Below are 22,664 nucleotides of genomic sequence, written 5' to 3' on the forward strand. Positions count from 1 at the left end.
GATATGATGAAAGCAACTGGCTGTGCGCAACATGAGTTCTATTTTTACTTCACTGCATTTCATAGTAAATACTTGTGTGTGTTAGTTAGTTATGAATTGACGGTTCTAAATTAACTGGGACCATTTATATAATCATAAAATCAATTGACGTGAGTTGATTCCAGTTAAAACCAAGTGAACACAAAATCATTCTCGTCAGTTCATCGTGACATCGTCTGCTTCCTGGTAGTTGTATAAAGTTGATAGTTTTCTCAGAATACTGGCAAAGCCCACCTATAATTTTAAGAATTTTCGATAACTCCACCATCAGATCAGACATTGTACGTCAGAATGGTTCCTGACACGCCAACTATTTCATGTAACTCCACTCAAACACAACACACAATACAAATGAAGCGTCGATTAGAATGCATCCCGATTTTACATGTGCGAGGGACTCACTACAATATTGGGAGAGCAATTGTAAGATGATCATAACAATTTCCGTAAATACTTGAAGGTTAAGTTTTGTAGTATTTGTAAATCAAAAACTCAGTGACTAAACATGTTTGAATACAGGGACAAACATTCAAATCTATGATTCAAGAAATGCTCGATTCATGGCCTTACTTTAACGATCACATCATGAAGTGTTTCCTGCAAGAGGATGGCAAACGCATCTACGAAAATTCTCTGAAACTCTGTAAGGCAAAATTTCCTGATTTGGTTGACGAAATTAGGGGTATGGCTGATGGTTGTAATCTTCCTTTTGAGAAGGTAGTTTTATGTCACATGGAAGCTAATCCTAAGTATTGTTTGGTATTATTTAAGATGAGTAATGTGACTCTGTTTAGCTGTTTCTTCTTAACATTGACTCCATGATTACTGACAAGGACGAGAGTGTTGTCCCCATGCGTGGCGCTACCGGATGCACCAGCATAATTTGCAACAAGGAAGAAGTAAATATTTAATTCTTAGAGTAGTATTTATCAGATACTAAGTAGTTTCCTTGATACAATGCAACTCACTAAATTCTTTACAGGTGTTGCTTGGTCATACAGAAGATGCCATGTGCGAAATATTAAATAATTGCTACATTATATCCGCCGAAATCATGGATTCAAGTGGCCGTCTTATTGAAAAATTTACAACTTTCTCATGCAAGTGCTCAGTACCCAACAAATATCAATCAAGCTCATACATACACCTTGCAGCATAGCTTTTATTACTTAGAATCTTGTACAATTTTGATGAATACTAATTCGATTTGATATTCCAGACGCTGCACATTTGATGGGCTATACGATGGGGTTTAACGAGCATGGGATGGTCTATTCTGTCAACACGCTATTTCCGTCTATTCATAAGAATGGCACCCGTATGTATTATTGTTATTTATTGCATTTTTTAAGCTCGCTATGCACTGTTGACTGTAGCTTTAACTGCAAGGACATTTTATTAAATAATTGTCTGGATGAAGTTCAATAGTGCTGCCCTTGACTTTTTAGCTGTATTAGTAATTCGTTTTTTTTGTATTTAACATGCAGCCAGAGCATTTATTGCTCGAGCAATTCTTGGAGCTAAGAGCTTTGATTCCTTGTTGGACATTCTGAAAGACTGTGGACACGGTATTTCGGATGGAATGAGTCTAAACGTTCATTTTGCAAAGGATGAAGAACCACGAAGAATGTTTTACAATATTGAAGTCATGCCACCGTCACCGTCATCATCTGAAGAAATACCAGAGTCACTATTGTCAATCTTAACTGTCAATTCTGGAGAATCGTCGGTTCACTGCAACAAGTACGTCAATTGATACATAATATGCAAGATAACTTGCACTGGAAACTCTTCGCCTGAAAAAAATGCATGATAACCTTATTTTTGCAATTAACCTTCAGATATTTGCGGTTCAATGCCAAAGAACAGTCATTGCCAGTTGCTGTAAGCACTAATCGGCAACTAACCCTCGAAAGACATCCAGAGCCGTCTGGGTTATCAGACATAAAATTTATGCTAAGTGACCAAAGCGACAAGAATTTTCCAGTGTACATTTGTGATGAAATGCATACCAAGCTATCTCATATCAAAACTGTTGCAGTTGGTGAGTTGATCATAAAATTAAAAAACATAAAAATTTCGCTAATAAAAAACTGCTGACGATGTGATGACAGATACATATATAAATTTGCGTATATTGGAATATATGTGTATGTACACGGTTTTGGTTTTCTTAAAGGCGTCTTTGACATGATGGGAAAAACCTGGTCAATATATCTTGGAAAACCAACAGAATCTGAACCAGTAGCTGTATTACCTTTGAATTTCTAACCCAAGTATTTTCATTTAAAGTTTTCATACTCATTTATGTATTTAAGGTCAACGCCAATTGCACAATTTAAGCTTTTTATAGTATGTAATTTTACAAGAAATGATTACGAAGTCAAGAAATAAATCCCTGCTACTCAAAATCATATTAATCTGTGTAATTTCGCATTACATTATTACAGAATTGGCAAAACTTTCCAGTAAAATCAAGCACGAGATGATAGTTAAATATGTGTGTGACATGAATTATTTGGGGACCGTAAACATTGGAAAATCTACGCTGCATAAGTATGGAACTTATGTATTTACATTTGTCTGTACTCTGTTGTATTTAGCTCTCTTTGTCTACCTGGTGCTGCGTGCATAATATACTAAGAAAAATTACACATACAGCATATAGTGTGTTTGGGTTTTGCAATGGTTTTGCACGTGCGAATGCAGTTTTAGGCCTTTTAAGATGGCCTTATAGATTTGTCAGGATGTCTGTCTGTCCGTCCGTCTGTCTGTACGCACGATAACTCTCTTTAAACACGTTCTATCGATTTGAAATTTTGTACACTTGATCTTCGGGTAAAAAGTAAGGACGAGTTCGAAGATGGGCATGATCGGTCAAGTGGTTGGCCGGTGGGGGTCTTTTCCACCCAAATGTGTTGCCATTAACTACCAAGATGGATTAATGTCATCTTAAAAGGCCCCGCAAAGTTGCTTGGGGTAGGTTTTTTGTATGGATGCGTCTCTTCCATGAAGTTTGGCGACGAAGAACATTCTGTGTCGTTGTGAATGGGAAAATCGATATGGGTTTTACGTACTCTTCTACTCTCTTGGTTAGACAGTTGTTACGTGCCCATAGTTAAATATGTACACATTTGTTATTGGTTTAATAATAACGTATATAACCTTCCTCACCATTATTTAACGATCATTTAAGTGTTGATCCTCCATCTGCAGCTGACTCAGACGCTGTTTCATACAAATTCGTTTTCTGAGTAATATTGTTTATCCCAACCTTTTAGTCAGTCTAAAATCGTTTAAAAGACACTGTACCCTGCCTGAGTTTCACCATTCGTGACTTTTACTACTTCTCTCATACATTTGTTTCTAACCTGTCGGAAAAAATAGTGAAAAGATATCATGTTCGTCTTCCTGGTAATTGCGACCCTTAACATCATCTGCAACGGTCAGCCCATGAAGGGCGATCCAATGGAAGTGGGGAACTTGAAGTACACCTTTGGCACTAATGGTACACAAACTTAAATCATAAGAGTTATAGAGGTATACAATACTTAGCATCGAAATTCAATTAAATTTGTCTCAATTTTTGTGTAGAAGAGATTCCGGCCGCATTTCTTGACAATTCTGAAACCCGTGGGGACGGTCAAAGGTTCCAACCAGCTTGCCAGGATGGGAGTGGAGGAATTTGCGTGACTTTGGGAGACTGTCCTCCAGCGCTTCGACCAGCCTCGAACAATACAAACGCATGCCCTCCCGGTTTAGAATGTTGTTTTGGACGTAAGGGTTTTTCAAAATTATCAAAATTATCACGAACAATTTATTTATATGTGTGTATGATATCTTGATCTATTACTTTAGCTGCAGAAAATGATAGAGCTTGTCGAAGTCGAGGTGGAGAGTGCACTTCGACGGAGAGATGCGGAAAAGCTCCAGTTTTCAGAGAAGCAAATGACTGTGCAGCAGGAGAAGTGTGTTGCATTTTCCTCTGATTTGTGATAATTTACCTGCAAAAGATGATACCAAAGTGTAATGCCTTAACGTGGGACTATCGGATTCCAAAACCAATTTAATTTATTCACTCCTTATTTATTTTACCTTACGTTACTTTCGCAAAATTTATTATTGTTCAATATTTCAATTAACTTGTGTTACAAGTTGTGTTGTTTGTTTTTACGATTTGAGACAATGAATTCCCAGCAGCTTTATTGTGATGCAAATTTTTCATGCAAATTTTTTAAAGCTTTAGACCAACCTGTTTATATTTTGAATAGGGTACGTATACATACAATAAATATGTCATCGATACATAAATGCATAATAAAAAGGTATAAAAGATTGTGTTCGTAGGGTACAACTCGCCTTGTGTCTATCTATCTATTTAGTTAGTATGGAAAATAGAGGAGAATTAAATAACAAGACGACGAGATTGACGTTCTAAAGAGTGCACTACATCTTATTCTTCTTGTACATAAATACATACGTGTACACGTATGCATTCACGACGTTTGATGTAATTCATTTGATTTCGCGTTGTTGTGAAATAGCTGAAGGACATGAATTTTTGATGAATTATTATCACTGAGCTTATTAAATGGCATATAATATTCCCACGTATGAACATTTGTAATGCATTCATTAGCATAAAATATCCTTCAAAATTCCCTGCAGCATATTTCCAGGGTCAAGCATGACCCAAGCTCTTTTGATTCTGGCTGGCTGGCTCTGTACGTACGTACAGTTGCCAAGAACGCAAAGTAACCGGTCTCGAAATCCTCGGGCCCTTTCTATTATTTTTTCTTCTTGACAATTATTTTCTGCCTTTTGGCCATCTTCTTCACTCGTTTGTTCCTTTCGATGATCAGCACCACCCTCGTCCGCGCTGTTGTCCTTTTGTGTTTAAGCACCACAAAAAGCAAACGGCCGACTTGGTGGAATTGTGGATGCGATCAAATTACTGTGTGATACAATGGCTCTGCATATGACATACGTGTACAACACACCTCGATCTCGATTCACACTTCAATGCTTTTCAATTCCAATTTAAACCCTCAAAGTTATTTATTGTTATTTCATGTTTTATATGTAAAGTAAAAACCTTGCTGGTCCCCTGTTGTACCGTGGACAAAGGAACCCATTTCGTTTACGTGCCGCTTTTTGTTTATAAAAGTAACGTATGAATTTAACATTCGCAGATTTGCAGCCACGCAGAATAAACATATGTAAATATGTACATTCCGTCAAAGACATATATAAATTATAGCGATCCTTTATAGTGGACTGGACACTGCACCGTGTTACGGTTACCATTTCGAATTCTACCATTTCTTTCAATTTTTCCCCAGTCTGGTGTCCAGTCCAGTTCTTATGTATACAAGTCTAGCTGGTTTTTTAAGTGTGGGGTGGTACAAGGCCGCGTTTGTAAATGCTTTCTCCACTCTGAAATGACTTGAAATGAGCCAACACCATATATAGTTTGTTGGGTTTGGTATTCTCAAATCAGCTCGTAACGACCAAGAGCAATTTGTGGTTTGCGGAGGTATGTATGTATATGGAATTCGCTGCACATACATCTGATTTGATATTTCAAACGTAATATTTGAGATTTATATCAATCTCCAGGCTATAATTTTAAGTTTGTATTATTGCATTTGTGTTTTATTGCGACCATTTGCTGTCGTGGCATATGGTTCCTGCCCTTGGGCATTCTTGACTCTCAAATTGGAGTGAGTAGGTAGGTGAGAGTCATCGCGGAATTAGGATTTAGAAGTTATCAGTGGACACGAAGAGGTATACAACAAAGTGTCAGATACAATCTGAACACAACAATCTTGTCTCATCCGTAATAACCTCAACCTTAATTTCCTGCTCGCTCTGGTGTGTTGATATCATTTTAACAGGTATTCAGCATTCTGCTCCGACAGAAAGGGTGTGCATGCATGTAGTGCTAAAAACGCATGGCTTAAAATAGTAATGTTCATTTATCTTTACAAAGCTACAAACTTTAAAGATAAATAAATGTTCAATGAGAAAACCAACGGGGGAGATAAACGTAACACAAATTTAAGTCAATAATGTCATTGAATACGTAACGTGTTCCTATGAACAAAATTTAAACATGAAAACTTAAAATTTAAACATGTTTATTTTGAAAAATTCATACATTCACAACAATTAATAATATCCCTCTAATTAGTGACAAAATTTAGACCTCGTTTAACAATATTAATTTAGCTTTCTCCAACTGATTTGTAAGCCCAGTGTGAGGTACCCTGTTCCTGATTCAAATTCCTGAAATTTTCATCATCCTTGTGGCGGCGAGGCATGGTAAATGTGACAAATTTCGATTCTTTCCTCACAATTTTAAAAAAACCTGCGTTCCACCAGGCAATAATTTGGTCATTATTATCAGTTTATTTCTAGTTTGGTAGAAACATGTCACCTACATATATATCAAAATATCAGCCTCGCACAGTAACTACGAGTGCGTACACTCCGTACAGTGAATCAAGGAATACAATTTTGGGAGGAAGGTGTTGGACTTTATTGAAGGAAGTTTTGTAAAAGTACGGAAAGTAAAATTTTATAAAAAAGAATTAATCTTCAGTAAAGCTGCGTCGGAGATTTTAGTAATAAGTAACGCACACTATGCATTTATTTATGTATTTAAATATATACCTCATCAATAGCAACCACGACCACTGCCCAAAATCATTCCAACATGAGTGAGTGGCATTCGATGAGATTTTCTTCCTCCTGGCCTTCCAAATGAAGTGTCAAATTACACCCCTTAAGGCCCAATGCCAGACACATTAGATCCCTGCCACAGCTCACAAGACGCTTGCAGCGAATAGTATAAATTTCTCTGACAGACAAAGTATTAATTACTACCCGATGGCAACGAATTACAAAAGGTTTGCTCGCTCCGTACTTGAATTACGGATCAGAATGACGTTTTCGTATCAAAGCAAAAATTAAACCCCTTCGGGGAACCCACAACGTTCCAACAATTTCTTTCCATACATATCAAGCAATGGCTGATGGCAAATATAAGGCTGCAACGAAACGAATTTATTTGAAACAATTGTTCTCAATCGTAAATCACATACAAATACGACAAAGCAGACAATGTTGTTTGTGAACTAATATAAAATCAACTTTCTCTATTTATCAACTGGAAATAGCGCACAAATTGAATTAATTTGTGTATGCAATACAAGTACTTTTGACTCATTAATGTCAAGAAATATTGCCCTACCAATTGAATTTAAAATTTGCCCAGAAGTCATAAATTCCTAGTTCGACCATTCCAATTAAAAATGACTCGGCATTATCATTTGGCATGAATCAGCTCCTTGAATTGAACGCTTGCATTGTGCATGGTTAGAGAGAAAGAGCTCGTCTCGGAACTCGTTTTCGCCTCACAACTTTAAACCAACTAATAACTTTTGAGGTTTAACGTGACGTTACTTGGCAAGCAAGATGAGCAGTAAGTAAGCACTTGTACTCACTTGCTACTCAAATCTGACTGAGTTTAATGGATGGAAACTGATCTGATTTACAAAGGTAAAACTTCTTGCATTATTGACAGACAAACTTGACTTTTGACTTTGCACAGAGCTTCTGTTGGGAGATGTGCATGGATTTCAATAAATTAAACTCTGCCACGACGAGCCCGACAGCAAACGAAGCAAACGAAGGTCTCATTAGTGTCATTAAAAAAAGGAAGCTTGAACCGCAGCAATTGAGCAACCATTTAGCGCCCCAAGCTAAGCGACTACTCCGTAATTTTGTGTGCAAATCAGGACAAGACAGAAGCAAAAGTCATCTGCTCGCCCGCACCAATGCAGTGCGCCATACATGCATTCGGACGGACGGACGTATTCAAATATCCAATGACCAGTAATTAGCTTTAAATTTTTATGCAGTCCCAAACCAGCCTTTTATTGTCCTACGGCTACAAATAAGTAAAAGTTGAACAAAGCAATGAAATGCTTTTGTATTTCCAATTCACTATTAAAACATGAGGTATTGTTGATATCGTTAATAAGCAAGCTGCCCATGCAGAGTCGCTTGGCTTGGACGTACCAGTAGTGGCCACAAGCTATGACTCCGTCGCAAACTTCTCTCTCATTCATGAGCCAAAACATTTGAAAAGGCATGAAAATCGTCGTCCCTTGTTTATTTATTTTTAATTAACTTTGGTTGGTTGATAAATGTGGGTTTTTGTACATGTATTAAATACGTAAGGGTGGTAGCATTACTCGGTGGGATTAAAATCCATATTGCTTGTTCATATTGTGGGTGGCCGTGGATGGATATACATGTACATACGCCACATAATTCATTCATTCGTCCAGTGTTATGCTATGAAAAGCAAGTTTGCTGTAAACAAAGCATGTTGCACAATTGGCAAACGTGGATAGAGCCTCGTCTACAATCAAGAATGAATATAATAATATTGCATATGATCTCAGCGATAAACCCTTAATATCGATGTATGTATGCATTAAAATTACTGGAGTAGTTAAGGAAGAGAGCCGTTAACTGAGAGACGGAACTATCAACGTGATGAACGAATTTGAAATATTTTGCTAGCTTATGCAGTACTGCATAATTTGACATGTTTTGTGACATCGAAACAAGCTCTTGTAAATATGTACTCAACGGTCAAATCTAGAAATTTGAACCTCACGGCTAAATAGATGTTATCTGGTGTCCATATGTTTGCGTGGGTGTCAGACCTGTAATTTATCCCTTTGTGGAGTGAAGTGTAGTTCCTTGTCCGTGTGGTGTTGAGAAATATATTTCTTAGCAAATCTCGATGAAATAGCTTTTAGCTTTAAGGCATGTAACTATTACAAACCTTAATTTTAAACCATGCAGGAAATTTTGGCTGGGCATGACCAACTTTGTCGAATAAAACTGCGCGTCAAAAATCCCTTCAAACCTTGGGTCGCATGTATGTGTGTAAGTAAGCACTGTCAAAGAAATCATTGGTTCTGCATTTGCTTTGCCAAACATTTGTAAATTCTCCCTTTTTGAAGGTTTATGCGTTGGTGTTTAAATATGCCTACAGCAATGCATGTGAGAAATACGAGTATTCATTTTTTTCACTTTAGCGTCATACAAATACTGTCCACCATTGATTGGTGAATGAATATTCTATGAAATTGTGTGAATTATTTAATGTTTGCCATATCTGACTTGCCAAAGCTCTCACCTTCCCACTCGATCCATGTAGCTTTTCTTCTGCTTCAATTGTTGTGGAATAAATTCGGGCTTGCTTGCAATACATAAAATCCAAGGTCTCAATGAGTTTCAGGCGACTTCTACCAGGTTTTCCCTTCGCCTTGGGGTACGCTTATCCACATCATCTGGGTATATAGCTCGCCTAGTTTTATGCAATTGTATGTTATTTTCCATTCCATTTCATGACCACTACATCCGAATGATGTGATAAGTATAATATGTAACTGATGCCAAGTTTATAGAATTGTTTGGCGCAGTTTTATCTGAAAAAGTAGAAGCAATTCTCCCACCTTCCTCTATATTTATTTGTAGAGTTCTAATTGATGAGGTTTACTGATGTGAACTACCTATTACCCTTCAATGACTTATTACATGATCTACGAATAAGTGTTAGTGCAAAATTGTGCACTTTACCAATCTGCAGGTCCAACTAAATATGCACTCAACGATTTATTTGACACGATTTAAAGTCAGTTCTATTTACCCATCACTTTCTTATGTGTTAGCAAAAGAAGTGCTAAACATGCTAAAGACTCTGCAGATAAATATAGTTAAGTGGTTGTACTATTTAAACAACTATGTACATATATGTATATAGTCCACTCGCAGATATTTTTGGGGTGACCTAAACATGTTACAAAAATTTATTCAATGATTTTTATATTAGTATGCATACTCTATTTTCAAATGTCATGCATTTTACGCCAAGCTTTGACTCCAACTTGGAGTCTCCAAGTGATACCAGAGCTCTGGTATTTCTCTGCAGAGAAATATTCAAGTTGCCTACTCGTAATTCTCGCATGTGTGTAATTGTAATACACCTATATGCACATATTGCTTATACATACAGATATTTATTAGGAGATTGACATTAGTTGCTATATACCTTCTCATCTTCCACTCCTTACGAAGTACAGCACGGAACAAAGAGCAACGATGAGGTTATTATTATTATAATACATATAGTATTTTGTTGAACTGTTTTGTGTACAATGGACCTCTTCCACTTTGGCTCTGGCAGTTGCCCCCGGCTCATAAGAGGCTGCATTATTAACCAACTTTGCCTCCAACCAAAAAGAAACGCATTTACTCTCATCTCGTCGTCATCAGCATCCGTTGCCAGAAGGGATTTCTGCTCCGCTTTCAACCTCCTCTTTCAAATAGCAATTTCATCCTGCACTATCTCGCAATTGTATACTTCGTTGGTTAGCTCGTACTCGGTGCTGTCCATAGAAGCAGAACACGTCGCCCGTGCGAGGGGGGTGGCAGACTGTGTTGAAACTATCGCCGCACTACTTCTTACCTTTAGTTGGCCAGCGAAACCGTGATAGTTCATTATTTATGACGGCATATGTGCGTTATATGCACATAGGTGAGAAGTAACGGGTATCCCAAATGTCGGATTAAATTACCATACATACACTATATCGGTAAAAATATCCATTACTCTGGAAAAGGGTTACGTTTTATAGTAAAAAATACCAACTGATTGGAAATAATACGCTGAAATAGAGTGAAACAAAAAAGACACCTGAGAAGCAACCGAGAGCCGCGACACACGAGATCCTCTCCTCAAACTAATTAGCCAGATCTCATCAATTAGCCCTCTCACCTGTGTTTAAAAAAGTTGACGCAAATGCAATTTTCAATTCTAATTAATATATAATTCATTGCAAACTGGGCAAATAGCCCAGCACTCGTGTAAAAAAGCAGGTTTTTGTTGGAGGATGTGTATCTGGGTCCACATTATATTATAAAACGAGGCAAGTCGAGATTAACCAAGCGAAACAGCACCACCACTTTAAGCCGAGAGCACTTTTTCTCCTCTTTCTCCCCGTCTGCTCACCATTTGGTCTCTGAGCTCACGTCCGTGAGGATCGCTTGGCTCGCGTTGGATCGTCTCAAAGTCTCAAGCTGCCCAAGGTACTCGGAATCTTCAAGTTTAATTGGACATCTAATACCATTTAAGGTAATTGCATTTGCAAAATATGGTACGCATTTGACACGCTTATTCAAAGTCAGTTGGTTGAAACGGCTCATGATTAATAAGATAACGAAATATAATCCGTCTGTTTCATTTTCATTGCAGGGAATGTTTCCAAATTCTTGACTACTATTTCCTAAATACTACTAAAATTGACAGGCTAAGCTTCCAGAGAAGAAGATATCCTTTAAAAATCAAGCGGAAACGTTCAAAATTGGAAGACTAAAAAAGAGAAAGTCGAACTGCTCCTCTGTCCCGAGTTGGGCATTGTACGGGGTCAAAATTGAGAATCCACTGAATCTCTGCAAGTCTGCCCGGATGGACAGGAAGCCGATCATTCCAAAGCCAATTGTGATGGAGTCGTCTCCAGTCTGTCCCAAGCGGTGAGTTTCTATCTCGCTCTCTCACTTTTGATTAAGTGTTATATGCAGGATTTACATAGTTTGAGTGTTTTTTGGTATAAATATCTCCACAAAATCGTTTGTTTAGACTCCTCGGATCAGTTTTTATGAGCTTTACGTTAGTTTTTATGAGTTGGATCAACATTCAGTCAAGGTGGCATTGGGTTAGGTGTGTAATTACCAATAATCTTGCTCTCGCAAACCCCTGTCAAAATCTTGCACGATTCTTCCATCCGCTGTCTTTGCATTCAACACATCAGCTACGATTTTGAAAAGCTAATTGGAAAGGAGCCCAATAGTGGCCCTTTGGACTGATGGGAAAATTTAAAAGATGTTTGAGCTGCGAGTATTTTTTGCGTAAAACTCAATAACATTCGTCACGAATTTTATTAACCACTTTGATACTTACACATTCGAACTGTAAGCTGGCCGACCTTTTAATCAGACTGTTAAACAATGATCATATGTATGTATGCATCGTTCATTTTAATACGGCAATTTCACCCGTTTATAAATTCTTAACTTCCATAATGGTGCATTCGAGGCCACCTTTTCGGTTGTGTTATTTGCTTCGTGCCTTCAAAAATCTCCACGTTTCAAGATTTTTGAATAGATTTAAACAATGCAAAAGTTTACTTTGAATGAAACTCGTAAGTAAATAAAATCTAAATTCCACACTCAGCGCTATTTGTGTAGCTCTTTTATCGCATGTTCTTGGTGATATCGTCGTCCATCCTCCGGCTTCAGTTTGACAAGCCCCATGAGAAGAAATGCACAGGAAATATTGGCAGTTTCAATGAAGATAAAACAATAATTTTAAGAGATAAATGACAAATCTGTATATATTTGGTCATAATAATGCTTAGATTATTATACAGGCTACGCAAATCTTGAGGAAACAAATTCGTGCAAGTTGTTTGTGGGTCTCTTTATTGTCGAGTCTCTTAAAAGTGTTTGAGTCCACATGTAAGGTAAATCTCTGCGAGATAAAGGGATGCATACTTTTTATGGGAAAAGCACCGGAGGTTGACGAGTTGAGATAAAGAATTCAGCTCCTTCCTACTTACATATACGTACAGCATCGTGTGTCCCACTACTGCTCACTCTCACCATTACGATTATTATTGAACATATCTGATGAAGTTCTGGGTGGAAATGTCATTTTCAAAGAGTTATTTGATCTTGCTTCTGGGGCAGTTGTGGATGTTATCGTCTCCTGTTCCCTCGCGACCTCTCAGAAAACCTGTCCCATGTCCCCTTCATTCAAGTTAAAACTCTACAAGCTGTGACGTTATTACTCAAATGTAGAATAATAGTTTGGTAATAATATTTATACAGAATTTGTGCATGCATGACACCCCGAATAGCCACATACATACATATGTATGTAAGTACCTGCTGCACTTATGCTTGGATGCCAGAAGTCGACCAAATACTTGCTCGCTCAAACGAACAACTTAAAAATCCCTGTTTAAAACGATGGGAAGATGACCATGTTTGTTGGACATTAATTTTGTGGAATGCCACGAGCACATTCTCTGTTTGGTGGAGAGAGAGGGATGGGAAGATGTGTAGCCCAAAGGGCTCGGACCACGGGACACAGAAAAGTTTTAGAGTCGTGTATTATGGGCGACTATTTATACAAAGATTTTAGATTGAAAATGCAATAACGCATACGTCAGATATTTTTCCGTGTAAGCAACAATGGCAATGGAATTTATAGCCTCGAAACCAGAACGAAACCAAAGTGAAATTCAGCATGATCAGCAATACAATCCGAGAGTCTGTCTCAACCTGGAAGGCATCCTTTTTATCTTTTTACTGATTCCATTTGAAACCAAGGTATAAACTGGGGAAATACTAAACATATAAATATAAATGACTACATTCTCCCTTGTACCTACCCACTCACCTACATGACTGTGTATGTAATGCAATAATAAAAGGATGGGCGATATGGGCGGGCAAAAAGGAGACACCAACAGTATAGCCACGTTCGCCATAAGACGACGGCCACAATTCCATTCCATTTCGTCAAATGCCCGGGGGTTCTACTTCCGGGCATTTTCAGAGATCTCTCTCCCATCCAATTCATCTATGCATAGAGACCCCTCGTCCTCTCGTCTCCTCGTGTGTGTGCATCTGTCTAAGGTAGTCGATATATGTGCGGAGGATTTCATCGAATGTAGATAGAGGGAGAGAGAATCCGAATTTGGCCTCTTTGTCCCTCGGCCCTTTTCTGTAATAATAAACTCCAACAACCAACCAAACTCATCTGCACTCCGAGGCAATCTATTCCATCATCCAACACTGCCTCTTGGCTTAAGATTAGTTAGAAGGCTTTCTCTCGCACTCTCTCCCTCTCTTCTCTCCATGCTTTGCTTACGCCTCTCCAACGACGCCGCTGTCATGTGTTGTGGTGCTTCAAAATGTTTATCGAATCTGCACTCCTGAGGTCATTCCATTTCAAACCGCCGTTGTCCATCATTAGGATGGAAATTATGTTTCGGCCACTTTGAAACTTGAAGTGGTTTTCCATACTTTTGGGAATATACACGGTCGACAAGAACTGCTGAACTTTGCTCTCCTACCGAATGTACACATTCCAATGTTTCAGGTTCATTCTCACTACGTGCATAGATTAAAATATGCAATGAGTGATTGAGTGCAAACACACTTGGTTTAGGAAAATACGACCCATTTACTTACTTCTTTGAATTGGTATTTGATATATGTCATTTATAGGTGCAGCTATATTAAAAATTGGTCATGCTCTGGTGCCGCAGTTAGTAAGGCATTAGGTAATCGAGGGGTATGAATGTGTGGGATGATTGTGAATTGTTTTTAGAACCGGATCATCATGCAAGGGCCACAGGAGAGTGTCCGGAAACTGAGTGGTGCTGCTGAGCCAAGCTATGTAAAAGAGCCTCGAGAAACTATGTATGTATGTATATAAAGTCTGTGATCTGACATAAGTCTCCAGTCCCAGATTCCAGAGAGAGTTCCAATGAGGCTTTTTCCGATGGAGTGCTCTGGGGCAAATGCTTCTGTTAGAAAACTATTGTGTATTTTGGGTGGTTTTGGTTTGGTAAAGTTTAGGAATCCCTGATGGAAATAGTTGTTCCAGCACTCAAAGTTTGAAATGTTCTGACATGTCTCGGAAACTGATCTCAAAATGTTGCTGTGATTAATGATCCAGCAGCACAGGAAAAACATGTGGTCATGGGACAACGTACATACATGCACCTATTTTTCAGCTGACTTATGTTGTCCTTCGTCAATCACACATTAAGACGTGTGCTAATTGAAGGTGTGGACTAATCCATGAAACGCTGGACTGCGTCTTGTTCCTTTTCATGCGAACATGGTGGCTGTTCCAGAAGTCATTGTACGTTGGACTGGCAGGGGTAATATGCAGGGAGGGAGGAGAAAGCGATGAGAGGAGTAAAATGAAAAGTTGCTTCAAAGAGAGAGAGAGAGGAGCTTCTCCGTTGCTGGAGGCTTTCTCTGCACATAATATAACAACATGCGAACCCACCTGCCTCCCAACGCAACACATTCTAATCTTGCCCGAGTTGACTTTTGAGGGAAAGTTCCTCTTTAAGAGCTTTCCAATTTACTCCTGAGAATTAATTTTAAGTTATGTGTGTACACTCAAGTTGAAAGTCCAGAGGGTAGGGAGTGGATGTGACCAAATGAGTGAGTGTATGTGTGTACTCAGAAATTGAGGAAAGTGGAGGACAGAGTACCTGTTCAATTTCGCTTCTCTCTCACTCTCCTCGTCCTCCGGCAAAGATTCTACTCAAGTTCCAACTAAAAAATGAAGAAAAATACCCCATCCGTCCCCCAATTCTAATATGCAAGGATTAACTCAACTCATGCTGCGGCTTTTAGCATCACTTCATATCATGATCTGCTTACTTTCATTTTAATAACGTTCTTTGTTGAACTTGAGGTGTTTTTTCCATAGACCTTCGTCCTTGGTGGGGAAAGTTTGTCTCTCATAAGTAATTGGCTACCCTGCTGCAGGATGTTGCTCTATATTATATTACCTTTCTCTGTTGTGTGTATGTAGGGAAAAAATAGACCACGCTGCCACCGTCGAACCAATCCTCAAGAAAACAGTGGAGCTTTCTTGCTCAATGTTATTTTTTATTTCACAGACACTTGTCACCAACTGGGTCTCCCATCTCGCCAACGGGGCTGTCAAATTCATCTTCGTCCCCAACTCCGCCGGTGGCTGCTGCCTTAGCATTCTCCAACAACTCGAAAAATTCAGGAATCAAAAGCGGAAGTCCAATCATTCCAGGTTCATTTCATTATTTTTTACTATTACATATTATATTTCGTGTGGACTTAAGATATGGGGCGTTCATATATAAATAAAAATGCTTACGAGATAACAAATTATTGTTAGGAATCCCCTGCATCGCTGCAGCCTCTAAGAGCACTGCCCCTGTGCACATCGACGTAGGTAAGTATATTCCCACGTATGTAAATATATATATTTGCATAGTGTATTATAGATAAACATAGAATTGTGTCGCTCATGCAGGTGGCGTAATATACACCTCATCACTGGAAACACTAACGAGGTAAGTTAAGTCAAGACTCTAAAGACTCAACCCTTTAGCCTTTGAAAGAGCACTCGTTTTGCTGATATCGAAGATTTGCTACAATATATTTGTTGTTGGTACAATGCAATTTTTGAAAAAAACTGAACTTTTATAGCGTGCAATAATCATGCCTCAGAATCTCTGTCATATCATAATTTTTGTAATGTCCAATGTACTTGTCCAATTTTGGGTATAACATGAAAATATTTGTGCCTGCCTGCTGAATGATTACAATGAAATACAAATTTAGATTACAATTATTATGATGACCCGAGGGTAAGGTGGCACACCATTGCGAGTAATTTTTAATGTGGTAAGGACAAGTCGTTACTCCTGAGTATGCAGCACACAAAGTGTGTGGACCATTACATTTCCGTGCACATGCTTTGTTTTTCATATATAATTATTCTCGAATTGAGACTGGAACATTCATCACCAGCAAGAGAGAGAAGATGCAGAGAAAAATTGGGTGTTATACGTAAGTACCTATTCATACCATCATTAGACTGACGTTGTGGGTGACTTAATATGCATAATGTATGCGCTCATTGTAAACCCATAAGAATTTAGTAACATGACAGAGAGATTTGAAGATCTCGTCTGGTCATAGAGCTTCTCAGCTCAAAAGTTCATACGCGTGCATGTCTCATATTGGGAACAAGTACATTTTACACCGTCGTCGTCGTCTTGCAATCACGCTGCTTTTCCCTTTGAACAGAAATGATTTAGTTTAGTAATTGGACGGATATACGTATCTGGTGGTTGGTTGGTTGGTGGTGCATAGTCAGAGCAGTGGAAGAAGAAGAGCTCATTGTTAGAATTGTTGGAAAACTTGTGTTTGTAGCACCTCCGGGGTTTTGTCATTGGAAATTTATAGAGGGAGACGAGAAATGGCTGCAGGTCACTTTTGTACTTCTCGAACGAGCCAAGAAGTGCCTTCAAGTCAAATTTCAAAACTCGAGACAGTTTTCTGTTCTCGATTTGAAAATTATCATTACTCGCCTTAAGTCATCTGCTTTTCTATCCAAACTATTTAATTATATGACGACTTATTTTTAGGAACTATATTTCACAGTCATTCCAATTCACCTTTATCGCACAAATTATAGTCTGTCACAATTACTGAATGATAATATAATTTTGGTGACTGTGTATTATTCAAATTATTGCAAAGTTTTAATTGATAGTGAGGAAATCTTTGACAGCAATTTTATCAAATTGTTCTCAGACTAATCTATGCATAGTTTACTGTTTGATGATACATGCATGCATACATAAGTGACATACGTAAAAGCATTATTTGTGATTCAGAGCCCCAACTGTGTGGGAAAGATAAGGGATGATTTTTTTTCGTTTGGGAAAATTACGTACCTTTCCAGATTAGTTTTGAAAGGTGAAACATTGTGTAATGTGAAAGGTTGAGTTGTATGAGACGGACTTCACATCCAACCAAAGCCAAAAGCCAGAGGGCACAATACATGAAACTTCTTTCGCGACTTCATTTCTTATTACTTAAATTACTTAGGGCAATTCTATTTCACTGCTTACTCTTCTTCTTCTCGGAGAAGAGCTTATTTCTTTACATTTGTTTCTGGGATTTCTCATAAAAACTTGAAATTTGTGCTCTGGGGATTTTTACAAACTCGCAAACAATTCTTGTCCAATAAGGCAAACTTTTACAACAGAAAATCACAACACAATATAACACACACAAGTTATCGCGAAATGCACATGCTCAAGTATAGTAAAAATACATACAGAAATTATTTTGTGACGGCTCAATGTAACGTATAAGAAATTCCAATCGTATGTAAGCCTTGAAAATCATGGTATTTAAAGTAAACTAAAGGTCGTTATTTGGAGTAGCCAAAAGTAGTCCCCTCCAATCTCAAAACTGAACCCTTAAGGTGAATAAATCATTTGCAGCTTATCAGCCATCATGTCTTGAAGAGTTCACAGATTATGATGTCGGAAATTTATGAAATACTGAATTCGTACCTTTGTTCGTAACTTTTACTTTCCCCTTATGCACCGAAAATGGATAATGGATGGCTAGAGTTTTTCGAGTCGAGAGTGAGCAAAAGCTGTTTTTTAATATTAATTAGCCTGCAGGCTACCCTCCGTTTTTTGTCAGGAAATGACTTTTCTTAATGCCTTACTCCATGCCTGCCTGCTAAATCGAGTCATGAGCAAGTAGGGTAAGAACGTGAACGAACAAACTGCTACATACGTTAGGAACCAGTGTGATTAATTGTGTGAGGCCGACCTTGATGCTGAATCGAATTGGAGTCAAACTTTAATAGTCGACGGAATGAACTGAATAACATGGCTTTAGGTCATGCCCAGGCCGTTTTCAACGCGTAATACAAGTAGCTATGCAAATGAACAGAAACTTCATCACTGCTACTACTTCTCAATTATTCAACATCATAAACTGTGAAGCAAAATTATAGGTTGCGTGCTCATATACGTCTTATTTGACTCAAGAAAATATTTAACAATCAGGAGCACGTAAAAAATGCTCAATCTATTCATTTGTCAGCTATTACTTATTTACAAACTATTCTGAATTTATTTCTTCGTCGTTCAAATAACTGCATCTGCATGTAACTTGTTATAATTTGATTTCAGATTTGCAGACTCTCGACTGTCAAAGATGTTTAATGGAAGTATTCCAATTGTACTCGACAGCTTAAAACAACACTACTTTATTGACAGGTAAGAAGCTGATGCAGCAAGTCTGAGAATCTGAGTATAAGCCTTTCTGCTCATGCTGCCAAATGAATGCTTTTGCTATGTCCACTCTTTCAAAGTGGTCCTAGCTCCGGCCTACATAGGCAGAAAAGGTCAGACAGATGTCAACCATCGCGCTGTCACTATACTCAGACCAGCATCCAAGCCCCCTCCCCTTGCCACCCCCGAGATAGAAAGTATGCCCCTGGATAAGCTACGCTGTACAATGTTGATGATACTGTATACCCCTTCCGTAATTACGATAGTGAGGTAGTCGCAGGCTAAAAACTTGCGGGGAGATGGTTTCTGTCATTTTGCGAATGTGTGGTCCAATCTATTTAGTTCAATCTTAGCCTGCTTTCACTTGCTTTTCCCTTATAATTTGATACAGATTTTTAGATAGATTTATTCTGAGTATTTAAAACGTATACATCTATTTTTGTCACATTTTAATGTACAAATTTAATATTCTAGGGACGGGAAAATGTTCAGGTAATTCTTTACTGCCCTCTTATACATACCTAGATACATACATACATGTATAAAACTCCAACCAAAATTTTTACAAATTTCTATTCATTCTAGACACATCTTGAATTTCATGAGGACCAACAAGCTGCTAATCCCGTTGGATTTTCCATTCGTGGATCTACTGTATGAGGAGGCTACATACTTTGAAATAGAAGGTACTAATACCGTACATTGCAAAAGCATCGTAAAATCCCCCACTCCTCTAATTCTTCAAATAACTCATAATTTCTTTAGAAAAGTGTAAGTCGAGCAGAATGTTAGACTATATTCTTCTTGTAGCTTATCGTTAATGCCATATGTATGAAAGGGGAAGAAACAAGTATATCTCATCAGATAAAAATTACCTGAAACATTAAGATTTTTTGTAACCCTAATCAAACGAGAAAAAGTAATTACAAGTTGCACTAAAAAGAAATTAAGGCGCAGGAGAAATTAAGAACCTGGAAAAGTAAAAACTTTGCTGAAACATTCTCCAGAAATCTTTTTAAGGATAAGGCAACTCGAGTCACTTTTAAACCTTTTGATTACCCAGAATGCCTGAGGTCCGAAATCCGAAAAATATAATTAGTTCTCTCTTACACTCTAATTCCAGAGCTCTGCAGCCAACTGGAACAATTAAAGAAAGAACAGTCCTCTCTCGACGGCTCGCCATCCAACACCACCATCAAGTCTGTCAGCAGCAATAACAATTGCTCCAGTAATAATCATAACAGTCCCGTGCGAGATGAGCATGGTGGAACGAAGGGGAGTGGAAAGCTGAGTCGGCTGGGGAGGTTAACAAACCACTTTGTGGAGGAAATGATAACCGCGGATGATTCTGAAGATAACCAGCAGCAAGAGGGAAACTCTGGGGGTTTAGAATGGGAGGTCCTGGCGTTAAACATCAGTCCCGATTTGGGTGAGAGAGTGATGCTGTCCGGGGAAAGGTCGCTGATTGAGGAATCCTTCCCAGCCACGGGTATTTTTTCAAAATAATGACCCTAGTTTGCTGTTTCCATTCAGTAAGAACAACTTTTTCTCCTTGTCCAGGACATGCTGTGATGGATGCTCGAACCAGCGTGGCGTGGCATCACGATGCCCGCCATGTGATTAGATTCCCTCTCAACGGGTACTGCAAACTGAATTCGGTGCAAGCCATTACCCGCCTACTTAATATGGGATATCGCATAGCTGCCAGTCACGGAGGTGGTGTCGACAGTCAACAATTTTCAGAATATCTATTCATCCGCAAAGCCCTTCCAATGTAGTCACTTTATTCAGAACCCAGTTTTTGTTGCTGTTCTACTCTCATTCAATACATCGCTTCATCTGACGAATCATCAACTCTTGATCTCGTCAGAATTGTCTCACAATTGTTCATGTTATTAGGAGCTTACACAGAATTGACAAGATGCCTCACACAAAAACATCCATCTTTTTACGTTTGCATGTTCCAAAGTGAATTATCCGTGCATTTTTTTGACACAGTATTTCTTGTGTATTTAAATGCTGGATTATTTAGTTAGCAATCTTACTGTAGGAAGTTTTACAAATCTTAATCGCAACACTATTTTGTTGTGTTGCTGTACCTGTTATGCTGCTGCATTAGATATTTAGATACATGTTATAAGTTATTGCTTGCGATGTGTGCATGTTTTATCCGATAGTACACAAGTATTATAGTGTTTAAGCGTGAGTTAATTACATACGAAGTAAAAATTAACTATTTATATGTTGTAAGTTGATCTCGTGTTTCCTTCAGCTATGAAGACGTACATTTCATATTAATCATAACAATTTTACAATAAAATGTGCTAAATTTCTGCCGTAGCAATCTTAATAAAGATCATCAATTGCCAAGCTTGCTATATTTTCACTACTCTCAATTCTTTATGAAGCAAAATTTCACTATCGTCGTCCATCCATCGTTACACCTGCACCGGATTTTGAAGCTTAATTATGAATTTGGCCGGATATTGTAGCTGGGGGACGTAATAAGTTCACATTTACAATGTATAGTTGAGACGAGCCTTGGGGGGCTACAAAACTCTTTCATGAAGGCATTCTCATGCTTGTTCCACGCAGCCCTGGGCCGTTAGCACCCAGGCATTTGACGAATGTGAACGCCACAATTTTCTCTGCACAAAATGCCCCCGGAGAAAAGGCAATTGGATGTCGAAATGAACACAGGAAACGTGCTCTGGGCGAAGATTTTATCATTCAGAGGGTACAATTTCTATCTTTTAAACCATACATAGCAAGTGGATTTTTTAGTCTCAATTTCGACAACCGTTCTTATTTTGAAATATATTTTTCCAAGCATTGACCTCTGTCTGCATCCTATTTACAAGGTCGGCTACATGCAAAATATTTTAAAGTTTACGTATTTGAGGGGAAAGTATTACTTTCCAAGATTCAAGGGACTAGTAACATTTTTTAGACTGAAACATTGTGTGACGCCTTCCTCAAAGTAGGAGAAAGTTGGAGAAGGTTCACTGGAGAAAGTTGTGATTTTGTGAACCAAGAGGGCGTATTAGTGATAATGTGACTATTTGAAGTTAACATTCCAACGAAGTCTAGTTAGTGTTTGAATTACTGTTAAATTGCGTAATAGATCAATACTAACAATAAAAAATACGTGACTTTAACAAAAATGTCGAGCAATTTAATATGTTGTAATTAAATATGTATAATGTACAATCATTAATTCATTCAGTGGTTAGGTTAGCAGTATTATGTAAGTATATTGATAAGGGAATGGGAAAGTTTATCGCAAAATTCTCCGAATTTCATAAAGAAATAAAAGCCGTTATTACATTTGGGGCCAAATGACATAAATATGTCATTTGATAGTAGATACATATACATCGCCACATCGTACCACCTCTTGTAATTGACAGGTGGGCAAGTTAAGTTTGGTGAAAGCAGCATTTTTTCCATCAAGACCATATTTTCTTATTGCACTGGCAGAGAGTACCGTCGAAAACTTTCCTTCATGAATAATTTATTTCTGTATTGTGTTCTGGGTGAGTGGTTGACATTTATGTCGACAATCAAAGCTTGCTGTATAGGTTTCCGCGAAAGGAAAATAATATATGTGATTTAGCATCAGAAACCCGTTTGCTTACGTTG

General features: G+C 38.2%; 3 protein-coding genes across 4 annotated transcripts; all 3 read left to right on the forward strand.

Moving 5' to 3' along the window:
* The first annotated feature begins 94 nt into the window (after positions 1-94).
* On the forward strand, positions 95-2,455 carry LOC110854655. Its single transcript, XM_022103123.2, has 8 exons — positions 95-462; positions 559-756; positions 834-938; positions 1,022-1,139; positions 1,259-1,357; positions 1,527-1,782; positions 1,881-2,083; positions 2,219-2,455. The coding sequence occupies exons 1-8, from the start codon at positions 331-333 to the stop codon at positions 2,308-2,310; spliced, it is 1,203 nt and encodes a 400-aa protein (XP_021958815.1). The 5' UTR covers positions 95-330; the 3' UTR covers positions 2,311-2,455.
* A 581-nt stretch (positions 2,456-3,036) lies between these two features.
* On the forward strand, positions 3,037-4,465 carry LOC110858797 (U-scoloptoxin(19)-Tl1a). The gene is made up of 3 exons (XM_022107687.2): positions 3,037-3,547; positions 3,634-3,816; positions 3,898-4,465. Exons 1-3 carry the CDS (start codon positions 3,439-3,441, stop codon positions 4,026-4,028), a joined length of 423 nt encoding a protein of 140 aa, XP_021963379.1. The 5' UTR covers positions 3,037-3,438; the 3' UTR covers positions 4,029-4,465.
* A 5,899-nt stretch (positions 4,466-10,364) lies between these two features.
* On the forward strand, positions 10,365-21,392 carry LOC110859473 (BTB/POZ domain-containing protein kctd15). Of its 2 annotated transcripts, none has more exons than XM_035860869.1 (10): positions 10,365-11,257; positions 11,378-11,655; positions 15,837-15,982; positions 16,091-16,147; positions 16,229-16,268; positions 18,921-19,007; positions 19,497-19,514; positions 19,608-19,708; positions 20,146-20,511; positions 20,583-21,392. In XM_035860869.1, exons 2-10 carry the CDS (start codon positions 11,591-11,593, stop codon positions 20,798-20,800), a joined length of 1,098 nt encoding a protein of 365 aa, XP_035716762.1. In that variant the 5' UTR covers positions 10,365-11,257; positions 11,378-11,590; the 3' UTR covers positions 20,801-21,392. The 2 variants fall into 2 exon arrangements, with proteins under 2 accessions (XP_035716762.1, XP_021964125.1); XM_022108433.2 differs by having other exon boundaries at positions 10,365-11,211; positions 11,432-11,655.
* The last annotated feature ends 1,272 nt before the right edge of the window (positions 21,393-22,664 follow it).

The sequence above is a fragment of the Folsomia candida genome, unplaced genomic scaffold (assembly GCF_002217175.1).
Source record: "Folsomia candida strain VU population unplaced genomic scaffold, ASM221717v1 Fcan01_Sc001, whole genome shotgun sequence".
Lineage (NCBI taxonomy): Eukaryota > Metazoa > Arthropoda > Collembola > Entomobryomorpha > Isotomidae > Folsomia > Folsomia candida.

What these genes read in the sequence shown, in the direction of transcription:
- LOC110854655 (XM_022103123.2), top strand. Translation starts at nt 331, where the DNA reads ATGGTTCCTGACACGCCAACTATTTCATGTAACTCCACTCAAACACAA. An exon ending in AAAATTTACAACTTTCTCAT is followed by an intron (nt 1,140 to 1,258) that starts GCAAGTGCTCAG and finishes TTGATATTCCAG; the next exon opens with ACGCTGCACATTTGATGGGC. An exon ending in TATCAAAACTGTTGCAGTTG is followed by an intron (nt 2,084 to 2,218) that starts GTGAGTTGATCA and finishes GTTTTCTTAAAG; the next exon opens with GCGTCTTTGACATGATGGGA.
- LOC110858797 (XM_022107687.2), top strand. Translation starts at nt 3,439, where the DNA reads ATGTTCGTCTTCCTGGTAATTGCGACCCTTAACATCATCTGCAACGGT. An exon ending in GTACACCTTTGGCACTAATG is followed by an intron (nt 3,548 to 3,633) that starts GTACACAAACTT and finishes ATTTTTGTGTAG; the next exon opens with AAGAGATTCCGGCCGCATTT. An exon ending in TTTAGAATGTTGTTTTGGAC is followed by an intron (nt 3,817 to 3,897) that starts GTAAGGGTTTTT and finishes CTATTACTTTAG; the next exon opens with CTGCAGAAAATGATAGAGCT.
- LOC110859473 (XM_035860869.1), top strand. Translation starts at nt 11,591, where the DNA reads ATGGACAGGAAGCCGATCATTCCAAAGCCAATTGTGATGGAGTCGTCT. An exon ending in TCACTGGAAACACTAACGAG is followed by an intron (nt 16,269 to 18,920) that starts GTAAGTTAAGTC and finishes ATTTGATTTCAG; the next exon opens with ATTTGCAGACTCTCGACTGT. An exon ending in GGAATCCTTCCCAGCCACGG is followed by an intron (nt 20,512 to 20,582) that starts GTATTTTTTCAA and finishes CTCCTTGTCCAG; the next exon opens with GACATGCTGTGATGGATGCT.